General features: G+C 42.5%; 3 protein-coding genes across 5 annotated transcripts in view; 2 read left to right on the top strand and 1 right to left on the bottom strand.

Annotated features, from left to right (window-relative positions):
- Positions 1 to 15,423, top strand: part of LOC131663131 (transcription factor Sox-6-like) — a 134,723-nt gene extending 119,300 nt beyond the window's left edge. For 2 of the 3 annotated variants that reach the window (XM_058933260.1, XM_058933259.1), the window contains exons 5-10: positions 7,561 to 7,845; positions 8,064 to 8,493; positions 8,594 to 8,821; positions 8,908 to 8,955; positions 9,042 to 9,194; positions 9,276 to 15,423. In XM_058933260.1, the coding sequence (XP_058789243.1) occupies positions 7,561 to 7,845; positions 8,064 to 8,493; positions 8,594 to 8,821; positions 8,908 to 8,955; positions 9,042 to 9,194; positions 9,276 to 9,748 (1,617 nt within the window). In that variant the 3' untranslated portion in view covers positions 9,749 to 15,423. The remainder of the gene's footprint in view (positions 1 to 7,560; positions 7,846 to 8,063; positions 8,494 to 8,593; positions 8,822 to 8,907; positions 8,956 to 9,041; positions 9,195 to 9,275) is intronic. The other variant, XM_058933258.1, reaches the window with a different exon arrangement.
- A 13-nt stretch (positions 15,424 to 15,436) lies between these two features.
- LOC131663132 (DNA-directed RNA polymerase III subunit RPC3) lies at positions 15,437 to 17,916 on the bottom strand. Its single transcript, XM_058933262.1, has 8 exons — positions 17,429 to 17,916; positions 17,229 to 17,350; positions 17,024 to 17,154; positions 16,702 to 16,945; positions 16,424 to 16,629; positions 16,191 to 16,344; positions 15,750 to 16,116; positions 15,437 to 15,682 (listed from the first exon to the last, which is right to left on the bottom strand). The coding sequence occupies exons 1-8, from the start codon at positions 17,573 to 17,575 to the stop codon at positions 15,545 to 15,547; spliced, it is 1,509 nt and encodes a 502-aa protein (XP_058789245.1). The 5' UTR covers positions 17,576 to 17,916; the 3' UTR covers positions 15,437 to 15,544.
- A 424-nt stretch (positions 17,917 to 18,340) lies between these two features.
- The window catches only part of LOC131663088 (N-alpha-acetyltransferase 15, NatA auxiliary subunit), a 55,812-nt gene continuing 54,954 nt past the window's right edge, over positions 18,341 to 19,198 (top strand). Inside the window, exons 1-2 of the mRNA XM_058933183.1 lie at positions 18,341 to 18,483; positions 18,793 to 19,140. Coding sequence (XP_058789166.1) covers positions 18,427 to 18,483; positions 18,793 to 19,140 — 405 coding nt within the window. The 5' untranslated portion in view covers positions 18,341 to 18,426. The remainder of the gene's footprint in view (positions 18,484 to 18,792; positions 19,141 to 19,198) is intronic.

The following is a 19,198-nucleotide window of genomic DNA, read 5'->3' as shown; positions in this document are numbered from 1 at the left end:
AGAGAGAGAGAGAGAGAGAAACCGCGCGACTCCTTGTTGTGCGCGCAAACGAACGACTTTATTCGTAATTACGCGAGCGGCTTTTAAAAAAAGCGAAGAAAAGAGAAAGGAGCATTACACCATTAGACTAACTTGTTAGCTGCTCGCGTCGACAAGGACTACGCGCGACGTTTGATTTAAGTGTTAGTCGCCAAAAGGCTTATATGCTGGTTGCTCACATTGAAATCCCCTGTTCGAGCGCGTAGCTCCTTGAAGATACAATGCTATACTCTCACCGTGAATCCTTTGATTCTAATAATTGTCTGGCACATTATATTTTAGTCTATGACAATTTCAGTCCAACGCGCAGAAGCCAGCCGACGTTTGTTTGCCGTCCGAGGCTTATGACAACTTTAGAAAAAGTATTTGCAAAGCGAGGATGCATCACCGCGGTACATCGACAACCGAGGCAGAGCGGAAGATAAAGGGGGAAAAATGACAAACGGAAAACGAGAACGAGGGCAGGTCGGGAGTTCTTATCTGTATGCGCGCTGAAGGCATTGTTATACCTGGCGTGGAGGTTGTTAGTGAGCTCCCTCATTGTCCGAGTGGTGTCGCGTCGCGGATAGGAAGCAGCGCGCACACAGCGGCCATTGTCGCGCGTCGAGCGAGAAACAGCGACGCGTATTTTTTTTTGTTATCACTTTTATCGATCTTTCACTGCTTCTCTCTTTTTCACTCGCGCGATTGTTCGCGCTCGCACAGTCAACGCTTTTATTTGCGAATTTTCGCCAGTTTACCCCTCGCAGTTGTATTCATCGGCCGACTAGCGCTTGGACTCGTCGAATAATCGACAATGGATCGCGTTATCTTTCGCTTCCCGATTGTACATTATCAGAGTTGGAAACGTCGTCAAGCCTCTATAAGCCAAACACAGTGTTCCCATATTATTCCGAATAGCCTTCTCCACGTTGACTGAAGAAGTAATGAAGCTGCGGAGTCCTGAGTCGAGCGAATCATAATGCGACAGATATATTGTGGTAAAGAGGAAACGAAAATAGCCGAGGCCATGTGCGGCTAAATTCATTGGCGTGCAGAGCGCGCGCGACAGTAGCAGCACGTTCGCCGGCACAATAAATCTTGATGCGGCCGAGTAAGGCCATCGCGCGCACGGCAACTGCAGCCCAGTCGGAAGTTCTCTCGGACTGTGCAATTACACGCGAGGATAGAGGCGCGAACGTACAGCCGCGAAGACTTGGCAAGATCGAATGAGCGCATAGGCTAGAATAATGCCCTGTCGTCTCGTACATCGTGTCGCTGCTCGATCACCCACGATCGCGAGCAAAAGCTCTAAATGAAGAAAAAAAAAAAGAGAAAAGAAAAAAGAAAGCAACGCCGCAAGCTGTCGGTCAACACCAACACAATAGACCGAGTTCGTATACGAAAATAAACGCGGACATTGCAAGCAGAGAATCCGCAAATTCCGTAGGCTGGCGCTTCTTGAATGAGTCTCGGCGTCAGCTGCAACCCGCAGAGTTAGGTCCTGTTCTTGTTGTGCCTGCGGCCGCGCCATTTCCATCGTCGGCCTGTTGCCTTGTTTCTTGGCAAAACGTTTGGGAATCGCAGTTGTCTTTGCCGACTCGCTGTTCGAACGAGGACTCGTGAACAATGACAGCGTTTGGGTGCCGGAAAACAATCGAGCGAGCGAGCGCATTGTATTAGAGAGTCGGAGGGAGAGATGGCCAAGTGCGTACTTTAAGAATCTAAATGCGATTTTAATTAAAACCGCAGCGCGCCGAGCAGAGCAGAGCAGAGCAGAGCGGAGCAGAGCAAAAAAACAAAGCAGCGGAGAACACAAGAACGCAGTTTGCGTTGTTGCGGCGGAGAGGGAGAGAGGCACGTGCAGGCATCGCGGCGGCGCATTATTCGTCGAGTGGAGCTTGGGCTAGTGGCGGTTGCGGCCTCTCCCCCTGGATTCTCTCTCGCTCGTGGAGGGCTTCTCCTCATTTATTATTTCGCGGCTTCTTCGCGGGCACATGCAACATTAATTAAAGTCTCGTCGTCGTGTGACAAGGGTTTATAAGCATTGTACTCTAGGCTCCCTTTACCTGTGCCTGGTCCCGCTGTTTTTTACTTATCATCGCGCGATAATCCGTCTCGAGAGGCGCGCCAGCTCGTTAAGGATTAATCATCCTGGGCACTCGAACGAGAGAGCTTTGCGAGCTTTTCATTATGTGAGCAAATTACCATTACTCTCCAAAGTATGTGGCTCGCAAGCGCAAACAAGTAATCGACACAGAGGCTTCAGTTCGACTCGGCGCTTCCATTCACCGGCGGGGAGCGCGAGCTGCGCTGCTATTCGAATTCGCGGGGGCTTTTTCTTTCCGTTTCGCGCGCAAAGCCGGAGATGTTTAATCTGCTTAAACGCCCTTATTTCTTTGATCGTCGCTCCTGCCTGCCTGACTGCCTGCCTGCGAGGCTTTGCATCCGCGCGAGCACGAGCTTTTGATTACTCGAACGAAAAATTGACTGTCTTCATTAACGTACCGCCTGCTGATTTTGATCTTTGTCTGGTTTCTCCGGCCCGGCAATTCGCCGCGTCGGCCTTCCGATCGCGTTGGCTCGCTTGCTATGTCACGAGTGGCGTCTACCTCGCCGGAGCGCGCGATTTTCCACGCTGCCGCGGAGGCGCGCGACGTCATTGGCACTCGATCGGGCCTCGACGCTAAATCAATTTCAAGACACACGCGCGGCTTTTCGTCTTTCCGTCAAAGAGTCGTACTCGGCGAGTCGGGACCGCGTCGCCGAGGTGGCACACGTTCGCTCTCAGGGGAGTTGACTCTCGATTCTCCGCCCTCTTCATTTCTGCGCGTCAGCGCGTCCGCAGATAAGAAGCCCGAGACAATAATCCGCCTGACAGCGAGCCTCGCTTTTCTCTTGTCGCTCGGCCGGGCTTATTTTCTCGCCGTTCCCTCGTCGACGCGCGCGTCACTTGTATCGCTTTTCGCGCTCTCTCGGCGATTCTTTCTACGTGCTACGAGTGCTTGGCGCTTTTCGCTGCTACGCTCGGTTAATTTATCCCTAGGTTTTCCGCGGCGCAACAACGACAACAAACGGTCCTTTATATTTGCGACTTATCGACATCACTGTCATGTAGTAGTGCGTTGACAGAGGGAGAGGAGAGCTTACCGGGACATTAACGCCTAATGGTCTAATCTCTTTCTTCGGCACTGTAATCCTCTGCGCGTTTGCTGCTCCAGCGAATATTCTTTCGCAATGAGCGTCCAGAGTGGGCGCTTTTATTATTATTCCGTTGGTCGAGCGTTAATATTAAATCGTCTGCGTATTGCTCGTAGCAGGAAAGCTGGCTGGCCGCTGACAATAAATCCGAGCACAAATCCGTGTGTATTTTTCATATCGCGAGAGAATTCCTCCCGTACTCGAGACAGAAATACATTAATCTGTCCTGCGTCACGGTGGCGACGGAAGACAAAAGCTCGCGAGAAGAGGAAAAAAGCGCGATAAACGCGAAACAGCCCGAGCGCTGTATTGACTGTCGAGTGGCTGTGTATGTGCAGAGGCCCTCTCAAAGTCTCAGCCGCGAAACTTTTGCACGACGAGCGCCTTCTAATTTAACACTCGAGTAAGCTCTGGTAACGCTGGCGTTGATAGGAAGACTCATGAAAAAAATGAGAGCTATACGCGCTGAAAGCGACTTGGGATGGTTTGTTCTCTCTCTCTCTCTCTCTCTCTCTCTCTCTCTCTCTCTCTAGAGATGCGCATTATCTCGATCGAGTACAGCAATGGATGAGGCGAAAGAGCGAGAGCGCCAAACAAGACAAAGTTCTCTTTGTGGTGTTTGCCTTCTGGGGCTTGGGGCTTGCCACGCGTGAGAAAGATGGAATCGGCCAGATCTCCGGAGCAGTCTGCGGGCGTGTACAATGCAGCTGCTCCACATCGGACGACGCGCGCCGCTCCTTCGTTCACCTCGCGCTGGCGGAGTGGCGCGAGCTTGTGCAGCCGCACGAACGAAAGCAACGCCAATCGCAAGCACAAAGTATGCTTATTCACGATTGTTGGGCGGCGCGGCTCTGCCGGCGGAATTTTATTAATAATATTGCTCGAGAGTCGCGCGCCCGGCTAGATAAGCACATGAATGCACGAACGTAAGCGCGAGAGAGAAAATGAAAGCCCTATTCCAGACATTGGATTCTCGCTCGTCTACAATGACGCATTCATTCGTTCGCTCGTTCATTCGTACTTTGTATCGCGGATACATCGGCCTTTGATATACGCGCGCAAGCGAAAGACAGTCTGCTGCGCAGCGATACTCTCGATCTTACGGCAGCGATGTAAAGCCGGTCCATTCATCGGCGCTGCGATTGGGAGGCCAACAGAGTAGCCGATTCTCGGCGCAGACGTATATTACAGCCTGCTGCCACGAGGTTCCGCGCGCGGCAAATCGCTTTTCAGAATCCATTTGGCGCTACTAGACCGAAAGCGAGAGGGCGCGACCGGACGAACTTACTCCGAGCGCAGTTTGCTTGCGTTTGCGCGCACAGCCTGCGCCGAGGCGAAATATCAAAAGGATTCGAGGCTCCGCCGGTGAACGCGATAATAAACAGCGATCGATAAAGTTCTCTGGAAATATCGACTCGCGCCGTCCTGCGACCCATTCCATGGAGCTGCACTCGCGATAAATCTGGCCGCCGGCAATGAGCTTCATTGTCCAAATAAACGCTGGCTCCCGGCTCTTTCGCAACGAGCCAGATTATTTTGGCAAGTCGCGCGTTCCCCGAGCAGCGCGATGAGGAATCGCGCGCGCGAATCGCCGCGGCAGCGGTCGAACGTCGCAATCGCCGATAACGATTGATCGCGACAACGCCGATAATGTAAGCTCGGTCTGGATCGAGGAAGAGCAAGACGAAGCGCGCTCCTCCGATCGCCAATTTGTTTTTTCCTTTTCTTTTTGACGCCGCGCGATATCGCGCCTGACCTCGCTCGGTCAGTCGACTTGAGCGCGCGCGTGTCGAAATCCCGGTGACGCTCGCTGTAGTCTCCCGGCGTCAAGATCGATCGCAATTGCCCGACTCTAGGCCGAGCGCGATCGCCTCGAACAATGAGCGGCGACGCGGCGACGTAACAGCGGCCGATACTGGCAGAGCCCGAGCCGCGGGCACTTAGCGAGTCGCATGCCGGCCGGTGCGCTCAGCTCTCGCTCCGCACAAATAGTCGAGCGCGCCGCGATTACGCTGCCTGCCACTGCTACGCTGCGCTGCGAGGCTGTGTTTCGGTAATTGCGCTGCTAAGTTTAACTGCGGCGCGCTGCAGTTGGCGTCAATGCTTGCGCGCATATTCGCTCATATTCCCGAGCCTCGCCGCGACACGCACACGAGCGCGTGCGCGCGCGCGCGCATTGAAGAAGAGAGCGAGCGTCGCGCGCCAGTGTGAATGGAACGACCGAGTGCTACTCTGGCAGCACGCCTGTCTTTATATTTAGCCCCAGTGGGCGGTATAGCTGTCACGGATACGTATCATCGGCATAACTGAGCCTCAAGTTCCAATGAATAATCAAGTTTCGTTGGCCCTATGCTCGCGCGGCTCAGCTCTCGCGTCCTTTCCTTCGTTCCATCCAAACTGCCTATTAGCCGCATAGAGAAAAAGACGGAGTTGTAGGGCGATTAGTCGGAAGAATATTTCGAGCGCAACAATGGCATGTAGAACAAGCTCGCGCGCTAACTCAACACGCGTTTATTGCACGTTGGCCAGCTGCGCCTTGCTCGCGTTAACGCCAGCTTTCAACAATGCGCTTTTCCCGCGTTTCACGTCGCACTTAGCATTTCGGCACGCGACGAGCATCATCCACTTTTTCTGTTTCTCTCCCTCTACTCCTCTCCAACAAAAGCCGCGTGCACAGGCATTGTGGGTCAACGCATTGTCAGCGCGCGACAACGTATTCTCGCCGCACCTGTCACTATTCTCGTGCAAGCTCTCGCGCTCATTCTCTTTCTCGTTCGCCGCAAGCTCTCAATGGGATCGCATTGTCGATTAAAGTTCCTCCTCTCTTCTCTCTCTCTCTCTCTCTCTCTCTCTCTCTCTCTCTCTCTCTCTCTCTCTGTCTTCTCAAACTTTACGAGCTTTGTCTGAATGCTATTCAGAAATGAGGATGCAGCGCAGGGTCGAATCGACTCGAGTTTGAGTTCAAGTATCAGTTGTTACATCGCGCTGCAGCTTCATGTTTGACGTCTTTCACGCACGCGGATATATCGTATGTATTGACGAGAGATATGACCAGGCTATGTGCTCGACGGGTAAACGATTTTCTTATCGTCGAAAATAGCCTTGAAATGTGCTCGCCTTCTAATCGCTCTTTTGCGACGATTTAAGCGCGACCTGCGCTAGAGGGACGGTACAGAGGGACAGAAAGAGAGAGAGAGAGAGAGAGAGAGAGAGAGAGAGAGAGAGAGAGAGAGAGAGAGAGAGAGAGAGAGAGAGAGAGAGAGAGAGAGAGAGAGAGAGTTGTTTGTCGGAAGCTCTTGGACGCCCGACCGATAGAAAATCTAGAAAGAACACTCCCGCTGAATAATTGTTAATACTCGGACGCTGCTGTCACAAACATGCGTTCTTAATCCATCCATTTTCCGCGTCCCATAATAAAAAAAATTTGAGTACATTGACCGCCCTGAGATACTTGACGGTTTCGCGTCGGCCTGTAGACAATGGCTAGACCTCAATTTTACCTCTCGACTTGTCTGGGAAAATCCGAATTTTGAGAAATCCAAATTCTTAACACGCGTTGACCCTCGAAAGATGATTTGATAACTGCCTTCTGCTGCGCTTTGCAAGGCCCAAAAGGTGATCGAGGACATTTCCTCTCGTCTTCCTCGCGGAAAGTCGTGAGATGCTTGGTGACTTGAGTTCGACTCGTGAGATTGCCATATCCGCGTTTCTCCTGCTCTGTACGCCTCGACTACGCGAATCAATGTTTCCACTCGTGGTCTGTTGCGTTGTGGTACGTTTGTCTATACTGCGCGCGCGCAAAAACCTGTGCTGCATCTCGATCCACGGGGGCAGCGTAGCAGCGTGGCGAAGCAATTGGTGCTGCGTTTGCTCCAGAAGACATCTTCCTTCTCTCTCGCGGAGTGCAGACAGCGTTCTGGCAAGCGCAACTGGCTATTTGCCTAGAATGGCCATTCAAAGTTCATAATTTTATGCATCAAATTGTATTTTCCTTGAGTCTATCTAATTGGCTTTTTTTTCCGTTTGTGACTGAAGTTTTTGATGCCGGTTGAATGCATCTTTCTTCCTTCGATTTCGTCATACTGAAAGCTAATTTCTTTTGCACACATTGCGTATGATGCATCTCGCGGATTCCATTCGTGAGATTAATTGATACTTTGCTTCGTATTGTTATCGTAACTTGCTTATCCGAGCCAAAGAAAACGTCAAGCGAAATATTGCTGGATCGTTGCCAGGGCTCCGCAATCATATCCAGCTATAAATTATAGCTCCGCACACGTCTTCGATACACGTTGCCCTTAACCTCCCCCAAAAGTAAGCATCTCTTCCTTTGCACTGCAGGCGTACCCATCACACTTGAGCGTGGACGCGCAAAAACAGCTGGAGATCCAGCGACTGCAGTCGGAGCACCTGAAGCGCCAGCAGGAGCATATAATGCAGTTGAGCATTCAGGAGCTGCAGGCGCAGTTGAACAACAGCCAGCTTGGTATGAGCCAGCCGCAGCCTCTCATGTTCCTTTCGCCGTTCCTCGAGCAATTGAGGGGCTTGCCCGTACCCTCGCCAATGCCGCCGCCAACGTCCGCCGCTGCCGTCACCGGCAACAAGCACATCAATTCCATAGCTAATGTATGTTCTTTCGAATCCTCGCTATTTCGCATTGATTTACGCTAAGATCGTCCGCAGCATACGTTTTTCTATTCCGTTCGAGCTGACTAGGTATTTGACGCAGCAAAGTTTGGCAAGCAGACGATAGAAAGCCATGTAAACATCGCGCGTATTTGAACAGTAAAACGAGTAGCGAATTGGTGTGCTCGCTTGTGCCGAACGAGTAAATATACTTGCAGATGATAAGCGGGCACCGAGAGGGCCCAAGCTGGGCCTCGGCAACGGCTCACTTGGCGCGCATGTCGTCGCAGCTCGAGAAGGAGCGCTCGCCGACGCCAGTGTCGACACCAGCGACGCCTACTTCGACACCAGCCGCGCCACCCGATCCAGACGCGCCGCTCAACTTAAGCAAGCCCAAATCATCGTCGTCGTCGTCGTCGTCGTCGTCGTCTTTGTCGGCAGCTGCGGCGGCTGCTGCGGCGTCGTCCTCGCCGGGTCGCGACACCTCCGGAGTGGCATCTCTGGGCAGCGTACAGCAACACCAAGAGCAACCGCTCGCCGCGACGGCACCCAAATTATTCCCACCCAGCATGCCCGAGCCCAGGAACTATTTGCGTAATATGCCCTACGGTGGACTGCCACCTCACCTCAGCTTCCTCTCCACGCCAAGTAAGTTCCAAGGCGACGGCTGACTTGATTTCGCTCGTGGCGCACGTGCTTACTCGAAACTCCGTGCGATCGGTGCGATCTAATAAAATGACGATCCCAGCGGGCAAAATGGCGAAGGAAGAGAACAGCAGCTCGGATAAGGGCGCAGTAGCAGCGGCGGCGCTCATAGCAGTGGAAAAGCACCTGGCTGTGCAACGAATGTATGGCCTGCAGCCGCCGAGTACAGGTGCCATGCCACCGTCGCCTCAGTCGTCCAGGCAGATGAAACATCCTTCGGCGCAAGAAGAATCTGTCCCGGACGAGTCAGATTTTCTCGGCTCGGGGCACAGTGAGTACTCTTTTTGCTCGATCGAGCAACTCTGTCGACGTCTGCGAGGCTACCCACCAACCCGACACGTATGCTTTTGCTTTTAGTGTGGAGAGATCCTAGCTACAAAGGCCCCGATGAGATGGCGGAAAAAGGTAGGTTTATCTTTCGCCAAGTCAGATTAATTGTTTTCTCTTGGGCTGAAGTGTAGCAGCTAACTCGGTCTCATTTGACTCGACAGCGAAAATGGTGAGACAGCCAAAGAGAGAAAGCGAAAACAAACCACACATCAAACGACCGATGAACGCTTTCATGGTGTGGGCCAAGGACGAGCGTAGGAAAATTCTGAAGGCATGCCCCGACATGCACAACTCGAACATATCCAAAATACTCGGTAAGCAGAGCTGCTTTGGCGCGGTTTCGGACCTTCCCCCCGCGGACAGTGCGATTTATTCACTGTTTTGTTCGTCCGCAGGCACTCGGTGGAAGGGGATGTCCAACTCGGAGAAGCAGCCGTACTACGAGGAGCAGTCGCGACTGTCCAAGCTACACATGGAGAAGCACCCGGACTACAGGTATCGGCCGCGCCCGAAGCGCACCTGCATCGTCGACGGCAAGAAGATGCGCATCTCCGAGTACAAGATGCTGATGCGCCAACGCCGCCAGGAAATGCGTCAGTTATGGTGCCGAGACAGCGGACCCGAGATAGGCTTCCTATCGCCGGTGCAGTCGGAACTCGGTGGTCAGTCCGGAGGGGGGCCTGGGCCGTCCGCACGACCGTCAGTCTCGCCGCCAGCCAGCATAATGAACGGCAGTACCGCGGGCCCCAGCTCCGACCACCCGTCGTTCTACTACCCACAAGACAGCCTGTCGCCGTCGGACGTGATGAACTTCTCGCCCGATAACTCGGGCTACGCCAGTCCTCGGCAGCACGCCGACGAGGATTGAACCGTGGCTCCGGGTCAGCCAGCGAATATCTGGCAACCCGGAGCAGCCAGACTCGGAGCTCACGATCTCTTCTGGTAGACTCACCGCTCGACTCATCTTTCAGGAAGCTCTCGCCTTCCGAGCTTTCTACCATCTTGTTGTTTTTTCTTTAAATCTTCTTTTTTATTATTGTTCATTGTTTTTTTCCGTTGCTCTGAGGAGAAACGACGCCGCGAAGGATCAAAGACTTTGGCAGTTCGTTCTTCTTTATTTGTGATGTTTTTAAACGTAGATGACGATTGCGAATGATACGATATGATATGCGAGAGCGAGCCTTTCGCCGGTAATCTCTCTGTGTGCCATCGAGCGAGCGAGAAGCGGGCTACGAGCGTTGCTCTCGCGCAAGAACGTCCCCGCAATGAAAAGACACAGACTTGTCGATTAGTGAACGACACGCGTATGGAAAAAGCCAGTTCTTCGTTATACATTATACGTACTCTTTCTTTTCTTCCTTTTGTCGATATGAGTAGACACATTTTTGTTCGTCATTGATTTTGTCAGATGGAAGTGCACGAAGACAAATGTTAAATGTTCGGATTATTACACTGTACGGGGGAGATACGTAGTGGACGATTGTTTTTCTTGAGAACGAGAGAAATCGTAACGGGGCATCTTCGCAAACGTTATAGTCGTTTCGTTGCCACGCTAGAATACACAATAGGAACTCTAAATGACATCAATGCAAAAATAATTAACTTGTATTGTCTAGCATTACGTAATATTTTCGAGTGAACCAGTGAAGCGCAGCTAGCTTAAGTGCGTTTTACTTTAAAAGCGAGAAATGCACTCTTATAATCGATAATCAAAAATTGAACCAAAATAATAACAATCGAGTGAAAGAAAATTTTGTAACTCCAAGAGAAACGAAACGAAGCATTCGCAGATAAGATTTTCATTAGAGTGTCACTGTGCAAATCGAAAAGATGAATAATAAAAAACTCACATTTATTGAATAATTTGTGAACTGAGAGTAGAAGTAAAACACATTTACCAACTTCTAACATTTTTGCATAGGTCGACAAAGAACTTGCTCCAAATTGTACTTGTAACTTGAAAAGTACATATTTATAATGAATTATGATGAGATGTTTTTGAAAAAAAATTTTCAAATCTTTTTGGCATAAACAATTTAAATCAGCTCAATTTTTGGACTGATGATTAAATCTTGTTCCTACGCCTCTTTAGCTCATACAAAGTAAACGGGTCAAAACTCGAACAAGTTTGTATACTGACTAATTCGAGAGTGCGAATAAACTTTATAACATAAAAAAGACCACATTTCACTACAGATGTCTAATAATACATTATAAATGTACTATGATACTTTGTAACATGCACGCGTATGCAAGTTTACTTGGCCATTACACACATACAGCACTGTAAATTTATCTAAGTCATTGAAATGCCCTGAAAATTTTTTATAGCTATGTAACGTTATGGAATTTACGAAAATCTATTTTTGATTTGTTGATTGCATTCCAAAACCGAATCATTATTATGTCACATTTTATTAAAGTAGATATTTCTCAACACTTCAATAATAGATAAAAATGAAAGGATGTTGCTCGCTGTTTTAGTTATTTATTGAAAAACTATTATTTCAATTGGAAATGCTAGCATCATCCACATAAATTATACGTTAAAGTATGAAAACTAATAATGATTTCATTGATACAATGGTAATAATATTGAGGGCATTTCAGCAAGAACCCATAAGGTTCTATTAGTTCAAGATCTAAATGGATCAAAATATGTACTCATAATTGCGAACAAAGATTAAACCACGACTATTCATCAATGCGTATTGAAATGCGCCTTCGTACTTAGAAAAAAATTGCTGGATATATTGAGCCCTCTTACATTACTTAGAGAGTCGAGATAGAAAGAAACATAATGAGGATACATGTGCAATTAATTATTGAACAAAAATAAACAAAAGGATAAAAAAAAGGAAAATGACGTATTTTAAATAGTAGCTTTAAATGTTTGAATTCATTGAAAGCTATACATGTACATACACATATATTTATGGAAATTAAATGACTTTCAATGAATTTGAGTAGTTTTCAAATTTGAGTAGTTTTGATCGTTATAGAGTTATGATAATGTTTTTCTTACTATTTATTATGTTTGCATCCGAGGGATGTATAATTTCTATTGCCTTTTTATATGTTGATATTTAATTTTGAAACATCAATGACATACGTTGAAAATTGAAAATAAAAAGAATATCGATTATAAATGCATAAAATAGTAAAGATATGTAATGTTGGAAAATTCAATGTGATATACAATTGATACTTACGTGCCAAATAGTGTTTGTTTAGGTATTTAAAAGATTAGTAGGACAATTAATATTAAGTTGTCTCGTTTTTTTGAAGATCTTTATTCATTGGATATATATAATTTCGAATGAAAGCTGTAAAGAGTTATCGACGTCATCTCTTTCTCTCTCGAGTCTCTATTATACTGCAGTCTCTCTTAACTTCGCATCTCCCTTAGTTGAATGTGTAACCAGTGCAATTTTAGATAAAGAAAATGGTATGTACCTAATGTAATAATTTTTACAAAGAGAGCCAGTATCCTCGGTAAGAAACAAATAATAGCAAAAAAAAAAAAAAATAACGCTTGGCCAAAGAGCACTAAAGGAAAAAGGAGCCTTTGCCGAAGCGCGAGATAATTAACTATGTAGAGAAAAAAGTGAGTGTGATGAGAATTAATCGACTCGACTCGACAAAATATAAGAGAGGATAGTGAAGTTACGTGTGCCACTAGCGTTGCGTGTGGCAGCAAGACATAGCTTAAATGTTAATAATAATTTATTTTATGTATATAGTGGATTTTTACGGTGGGCCCCGGCAGATGCCCAGTGCGAAACGATGATATACTATATATAACTATAATGATGATGAATGATTATACAATTAATACGGCGGCGGGAGGCGCTGCGTGGCGTGTCGGAGGCGCGCTCGTCGGTATTACTATGATATTATATATTAATGTACAGTGTAACTATATTACTTGTGATGTACCTATACGTAGTTGTATGTGTAAAGTTATTCGAGAAACAACAAATCTTGTAGACTATGCATATTATATGATTATATATATATATTTATATATATACAAACATACACATACGCGCGCGCGCATACTCACGCACACACGCACACACATATATATATAATCATATTGTTACTCATTGTACACGCTGGACAAAAGCTCTATGCTTCAACCGTCATTATTATTATCTTTTTAACCTTATTATTGGTTCACATAAACGAATATTATTATTTTTATTACTATTATATTATCATTTTATTACTGCTATTATTATTATTACGCCGTTTATTCTCATTATCGATACCATCGTCACTTCATTATCAACAGTTTACGAGTCAACAACAAAACTGTCCCTAGTGATATATCGACAACAATTATACGTGCCAGTCGTCATTATTTTATAACGGAAATACATTTGAAAAAACCTCATTCAATCATTGCAGTTTATAAAAGACTTTTTCTTTAACAAACTCCGATAAAACTATAGAGTGTTTCACAGAATTTTTATCATAAATTAAAATTACAATAATAATGTCAACTATTTTATTTAACGCCATCTTTAGGAGCTTTAAAAACTTTTCTGGTACTCGAGTTTTTTCGGATGACTAATTACCTCAACGTTAAAATTAATCGGATGACCAATTTGCAATTTTCAATTCTTGGCCAGACTTTTCATCGCCAGTTATGACTTCCAAAGATCTATTATTTCGCGAGGATATGCTATTGCAATAACTGTTACAATCTTAACATTTTTAATTATCGATAACAATACAAATAAATGTATATAAGAAAATTGTAGCTCAATGGTTTTTGTTCTGGAGTGAAATGTTTGCCGCTTTATTGCTACGGCACAGCGTGAGTACATTGAATTGTAAAATTTATTTGATCTTTTTTGATTGAATCATTTTTGCAATTTGAGTGCATTTGTATGCAATCGCAAAATCTTTTGAATAACATTTTTCGACATTTATTTGTAGGATGCCAAAATAAATTAGACGCACGACTCGATTCACACGTTTGTAATCTGTTTTCCGTTACAATTGCCTTTTTTAACGTGCCATATATTAATAAAAACCAACGACTTTGTTAAGATTTTAAACATGTAAACGTGTAAAGAATCTCGCTGATAGCAAATTAAATAATGACTTTCTGTAATGGCACGATTAGTATTTATACTAATTTCGTATGCACTCTAAACAAAGCAGAAAAAAAAAGAATGAAAAAGTCTTATTACCTACGCTATAATCTTTAGCGCTCAATAGTTGCAGCATATTGACGAAATGGTCGCATTATCTTCGACTTACACGAAAAATAATCTTGAAGAAAATAATTATTGTAAACAAAAGTATACTATTAATAACTCTTTATCCTGATATCAATCAAAAGTAAATGAAAAAAGAAATGCAGTACGGAGCCACGAAGAAGTAAACTTGAATTTTTGAGAATAATATAATTTTCACTACTCCATTCAAGAAGTACGTTGTTAATGAAATATGGCAGGATGAAAGGAAAAATAATAGCGATTTACCGAATAAAATGAATAATTTACGAGTAAATTACACAACGTTACTTCTAGGGACAAGTGCGTATGAATAAATAAGTAAAAGAAAATGTATATAATTGTGCAAAACTATGAGTGAATGAGAGTGGACGAATGATTGTTTTGAGACGGCGAAAAAACATTGACATTCTCATCGGCACCTTAACACTTATTCCATCTATTTTTATTTTTAGTTGTTTAGTATTTTAGTAGTCTTGGGTCTTACGTCGATTAAACAGGAATAATCAAAAACATAATCAAAAGAAAATCAGGGAAAACTAGGATTTTCCGACTGCAATGGTGCTTTACTCTTCACGAAGATAATGGACTCGTGTACACGAGTATGAGATTACATTTAGCTAGTACGTCCAGGTATTGAGGGTTTTATTATTTTTTTTATCAACTTGTGAGCGAAAAGTGTTAAGGTGATCCGCAAGTATAATTAAAGACGCATAACACGTACTGGAAAAGCCATCGCTAGGAAACTTTTCGTTTATTTTATTATGTTTCTCGTAATCCAAGAGAGCGTTGTGGCTAAAAAGCTTGTCTTTACAAATAAGCTCACAACGACAAGAAAGGGAAAAAAAATTGGTCTGCAAAATATGCTTACACTTAGTAAGCAGTCACAATCAACACGTGCATATCAAATCAAATTGCAAAAGCGCACAAGTTGGCTGTGAAATACGTACAGACGAAAATTTTCATTTTCAAATAAAGATAAGAAAAAGCAAAGTCTTGTTTATTTCGAAGTAAATGGCAAATTACTAAATAATCATCATTAAATACATTGTAATGCGTCTCTTAAAACTTTTGAATCTACGTATGTACTAAAATAGAAAAGAGAAACGAATTTTATGATCCTGGATGTGACTTTTCTTTGAGAATAGTGACATCAAAAAAATGTACTGTCACACATAGAGAACAACTCTATTATAAACATAGATATATCATTATATTTATTAAAATAATTTAAAAGTTAGGTACTCTTTGTTTGTATTTTACAGGCGTATTCATTATTACATATAAATAAATATCTATATATAAATGATTTGTGTTAGTCTTTTCTTCATTATAAAATAATTCGATTTATTCATAAAAAATTACTTATTAATAGTTTTATGAAATATTTCATTCAGATGATCTCTAAAATGGGATCACCGATGATAACGTATATACATTTGTAACAAAAACAAAGTCTCGTCTATACAAAATTCGTTACTGCCTAATTTTTTTATCACTTCTTGAACTTGTTCCAAGTGCTGTTTTTCCGAAGGAGTCATCATTTCTTCAATCTATAATCACAATTTTCATCATGTTAAATAAATTGATTGATAATAAAACGGTTATAAAAATACTTACTTCTTTCAATTGCTGCTCACCAACTCCTTGTTCTCTAAAATTACTAATCATAGTTTGCATTCGCAAATTTTTATCAATCAATCTTTTATTGCTTGATGTTTCATGTATCCTCTTTTGAATAATGTTATAGAGAGCATGATGACAATGTTCAATAGTCATTCTCACAACTTGATTTAAATCTATATGGAAAAGAAAAAAGATCTTTGCTGGTGCTCCACCTGCAGAGACACCAGATTTTTTCAATTCTTGAATTTGTAAATATTGTTCTTCCAACAGAGTATAAGTTAAATGTTTTGTTTCCTTGGCTGGAATCATAGCTATTTGCTGAATTTTTTCTTGCTCTATATATTTGTGAGATCTTACCAACCTAAAGTAATAAAAGCATTTTTGAATTTTGATTTATGATCAAAATTAGATGGTTAATGATTAATTGACATATACCTGAATATTCTAGCAGCTTTAGAACCAAATCTTTCCATCACTACATTGTCCAAGACAGCCCAAGCTAATTGATGAAATGCTTCCTTCATGTTGACGCTATACTGCCCACCTCCAGAATCTCCTACCCGCTGAATAAATTGGCTAGAATCCTCTTCTAAACAAGGCAAAAATTTATTAAAATAATGGTGTAACTATTTTTATTAAATAATAACGAGTGATGTTCTAAATTGTACCAATAATCATTAAATATTGATCAAGATGTGGTATCATCAAAGGATAGTTTTTTTTCATTGCTTCTTTCATCTCAGTTACTGAAATTGGAATTGATGTATCAGTCCATGATGCAGTTCGTAGATACATAAGATATAATAGTTGCCTCATGAGTTGTCCAGTATTATCATCAGTCCGTTTTGTAATTGCATTGACAAGAATTTGATCTCTAGATGTAAGAATTCCAAAAAATTGATTTTAATTTTTTCAGTGAAAAGCATATTTAATTTATTGTTTTTACCTCAAATCCTGTGTAAATCTATCAATATTTACTTTCCAATAGATACTCTTATCTCCAGCATCTGCTTCATGACCTTGTGTAAGTCTTGTGAGAGCTTTGATATTGAGTGCCGGTATACTAAAGTCTGGCTTATCAGATGAAATGTCACTCAATATATTAGAACAAATGCTGCGCATAAGAAATTGATTTTTAACTAGTTCTTCAAATTTTTCTTTTAAAACAGGAACTGTAGATCTTCTCTCAGCTAGAAAGAACAAATTATTATTTTTTGCAGTAGTTACAATTTTTAAAAAAGTTTGTATTATTAGACAAATTCCCTTACGAGGAAATTGCTCTAGCCTCTGATAAGTTTTAACAATGATCTTTGAAGCAGTCTCATATCCATTTTTAAGAACCTCTTCTAGCATCATTTCTGCTTCATCTCCACAGTTGGTTTTAACAAACCACATAAATCTGATAAATAGGATATAATTTATTAAATAAGGCAAGATTAAATATTATTGATCTATTGAAGTGGAAAAACTCACTTGGGGTATCTTAGCATCACAAGAACTTTTTCTGCATCCAAGGTATATATAATTGATCCTTTTTCTATTTTTTCAAACATAACAAGTCCAAATTTAATAAGAACGCATAGTGATTCCTTTACCTGTTGAAGGAAAACAGTATAATGTTAAATTCATTTGAAAATTTATATTTACATTTAAAAAATGTAGACAAAATTTACCTTATCAACTGATAGATTTGTTGTTGCTTTTATTTGAGCTAAAGTTCTTGGTCCATATTTAAAAAGATCATCTCCAACTGTTTCAACAATAGGTCCAAAATGTTCGTGTAATATACATTTACAAAGCTTTTTTAATATCAAAGACATGCTTTACAGCTTTACTTAAAATTTCTTTAACAATAACAATCAAATAGATTTCTAATACTTTTTAGCAATATATTGTGCTAAAAATTTTTTGTAGAAGTTAACCTATTCGTTTAACCTAATAAGATTAAAAAATATACTTTTCTAACAAAAAGCCATAATTTATAGATGACTATAATCAAGCTAATTTGAAGTAAAAGGATAGTTTTCCTAATTGACGAAATAATTTCGTCATTTTCAAATTAATTATAACATTTTCACGAACTCACAAACACCGCACATAAGTCATATTTGGCATGGTTGCGTAGCTGCAGTGCTAGGCCCAGCGCTCAATGCGTTCAGGCTTGGCGTCAGACAAACACTATAGAGAATAGATGCTAATAGTATATGCTAAGGCCTAGCGTAGACCATTCCTCATAATCTATGAATATACATTACTCTTTATATAAAAATTAAGTTATTTTAATGTATTTGTAATATAAAAAAATAGTTAATTATATTTTTATTTTCAGTAATATTTTGAAAAATTATACCATAGGTCTATGAGTATGAAAGAGAATGAATTAAGATAATTATTGAATATCTTTTGCTCAAATCTGTTTAAAATAAACTTTTGAATAAAGTGAAATAAAATATGAAATGTAGTCTTAAATTACTTTCTATTACGAATATAAATAAATGTCGCGCGTCTAGAGAGTGGAGCGCTAGTAACTTCCGGCGGAACAGCATTATCGTCCGTGAGAGTGATCACGTGATCTAAGATCGACTTCTTCGTTTGTGGCCACGAGGTTTTGTGTGGTGAAAATTAAGTTTACCGGGTGAAAAAACACCTTTATTTTTGTATTTATACAAAAATGCCCTCCAGATATCCCCTGCCACCAAAAGAAAATGCCTTGTTCAAACGAATTTTGGTGAGTAAACGATCATCAAATTTTTTGTTTTGGAGCCCCTCTCTCGTTCCCCCGGTGTAGAATAGCTCCAATGCTAACTCTAATGTTAAAGTACTCATGACGAAGAAATTAAAAAATCTCAACAATATTTTCGAATTTCATTTCGAGTCAGTCGGTTTTAATGTCATTTGTAGTTTAATTTTGAAAAATCTGAACTAGCTTAACTAACCTTAAAATGTAAACACTGCCCGCTATTGGTCAAAAAATACATTACTACCAAATTTTTATACATTTTAATGAATTTTCTAAAGTACTCTTTCATTATTACAGAGGTGTTACGAACACAAACAATACAAAAATGGGTTGAAATTTGCAAAGCAGATTTTGACCAATCCCAAGTTTAGTGAACATGGAGAGACCTTGGCGATGAAAGGTCTCACACTCAATTGTCTTGGCCGTAAAGAAGAAGCTTATGATCATGTTCGGCGAGGATTAAGGAATGATCTGCAATCCCATGTGTGCTGGCACGTTTATGGGTTGTTGCAAAGGTCTGATAAGAAGTACGATGAAGCAATTAAATGTTACCGAAATGCCCTCAAATGGGACAAGGATAACCTGCAGATTCTCAGGGATCTTTCATTATTACAAATCCAAATGCGAGATTTGGAAGGTTATAAGGTTGGCTGCTTAAGAATTGTTATTAGTATGAGTAAAGAAGAAGTTTTCATTCATGCTT

Source organism: Phymastichus coffea, unplaced genomic scaffold (genome assembly GCF_024137745.1).
Source record: "Phymastichus coffea isolate CEN01 unplaced genomic scaffold, Cenicafe_Pcof_1.1 PCOF00031, whole genome shotgun sequence".
In the NCBI taxonomy this organism is placed as follows: Eukaryota; Metazoa; Arthropoda; class Insecta; order Hymenoptera; family Eulophidae; genus Phymastichus; species Phymastichus coffea.
The sequence above is the reverse complement of the archived record's forward strand: the minus strand, read 5'-3'. Positions and strand labels throughout refer to the sequence as shown.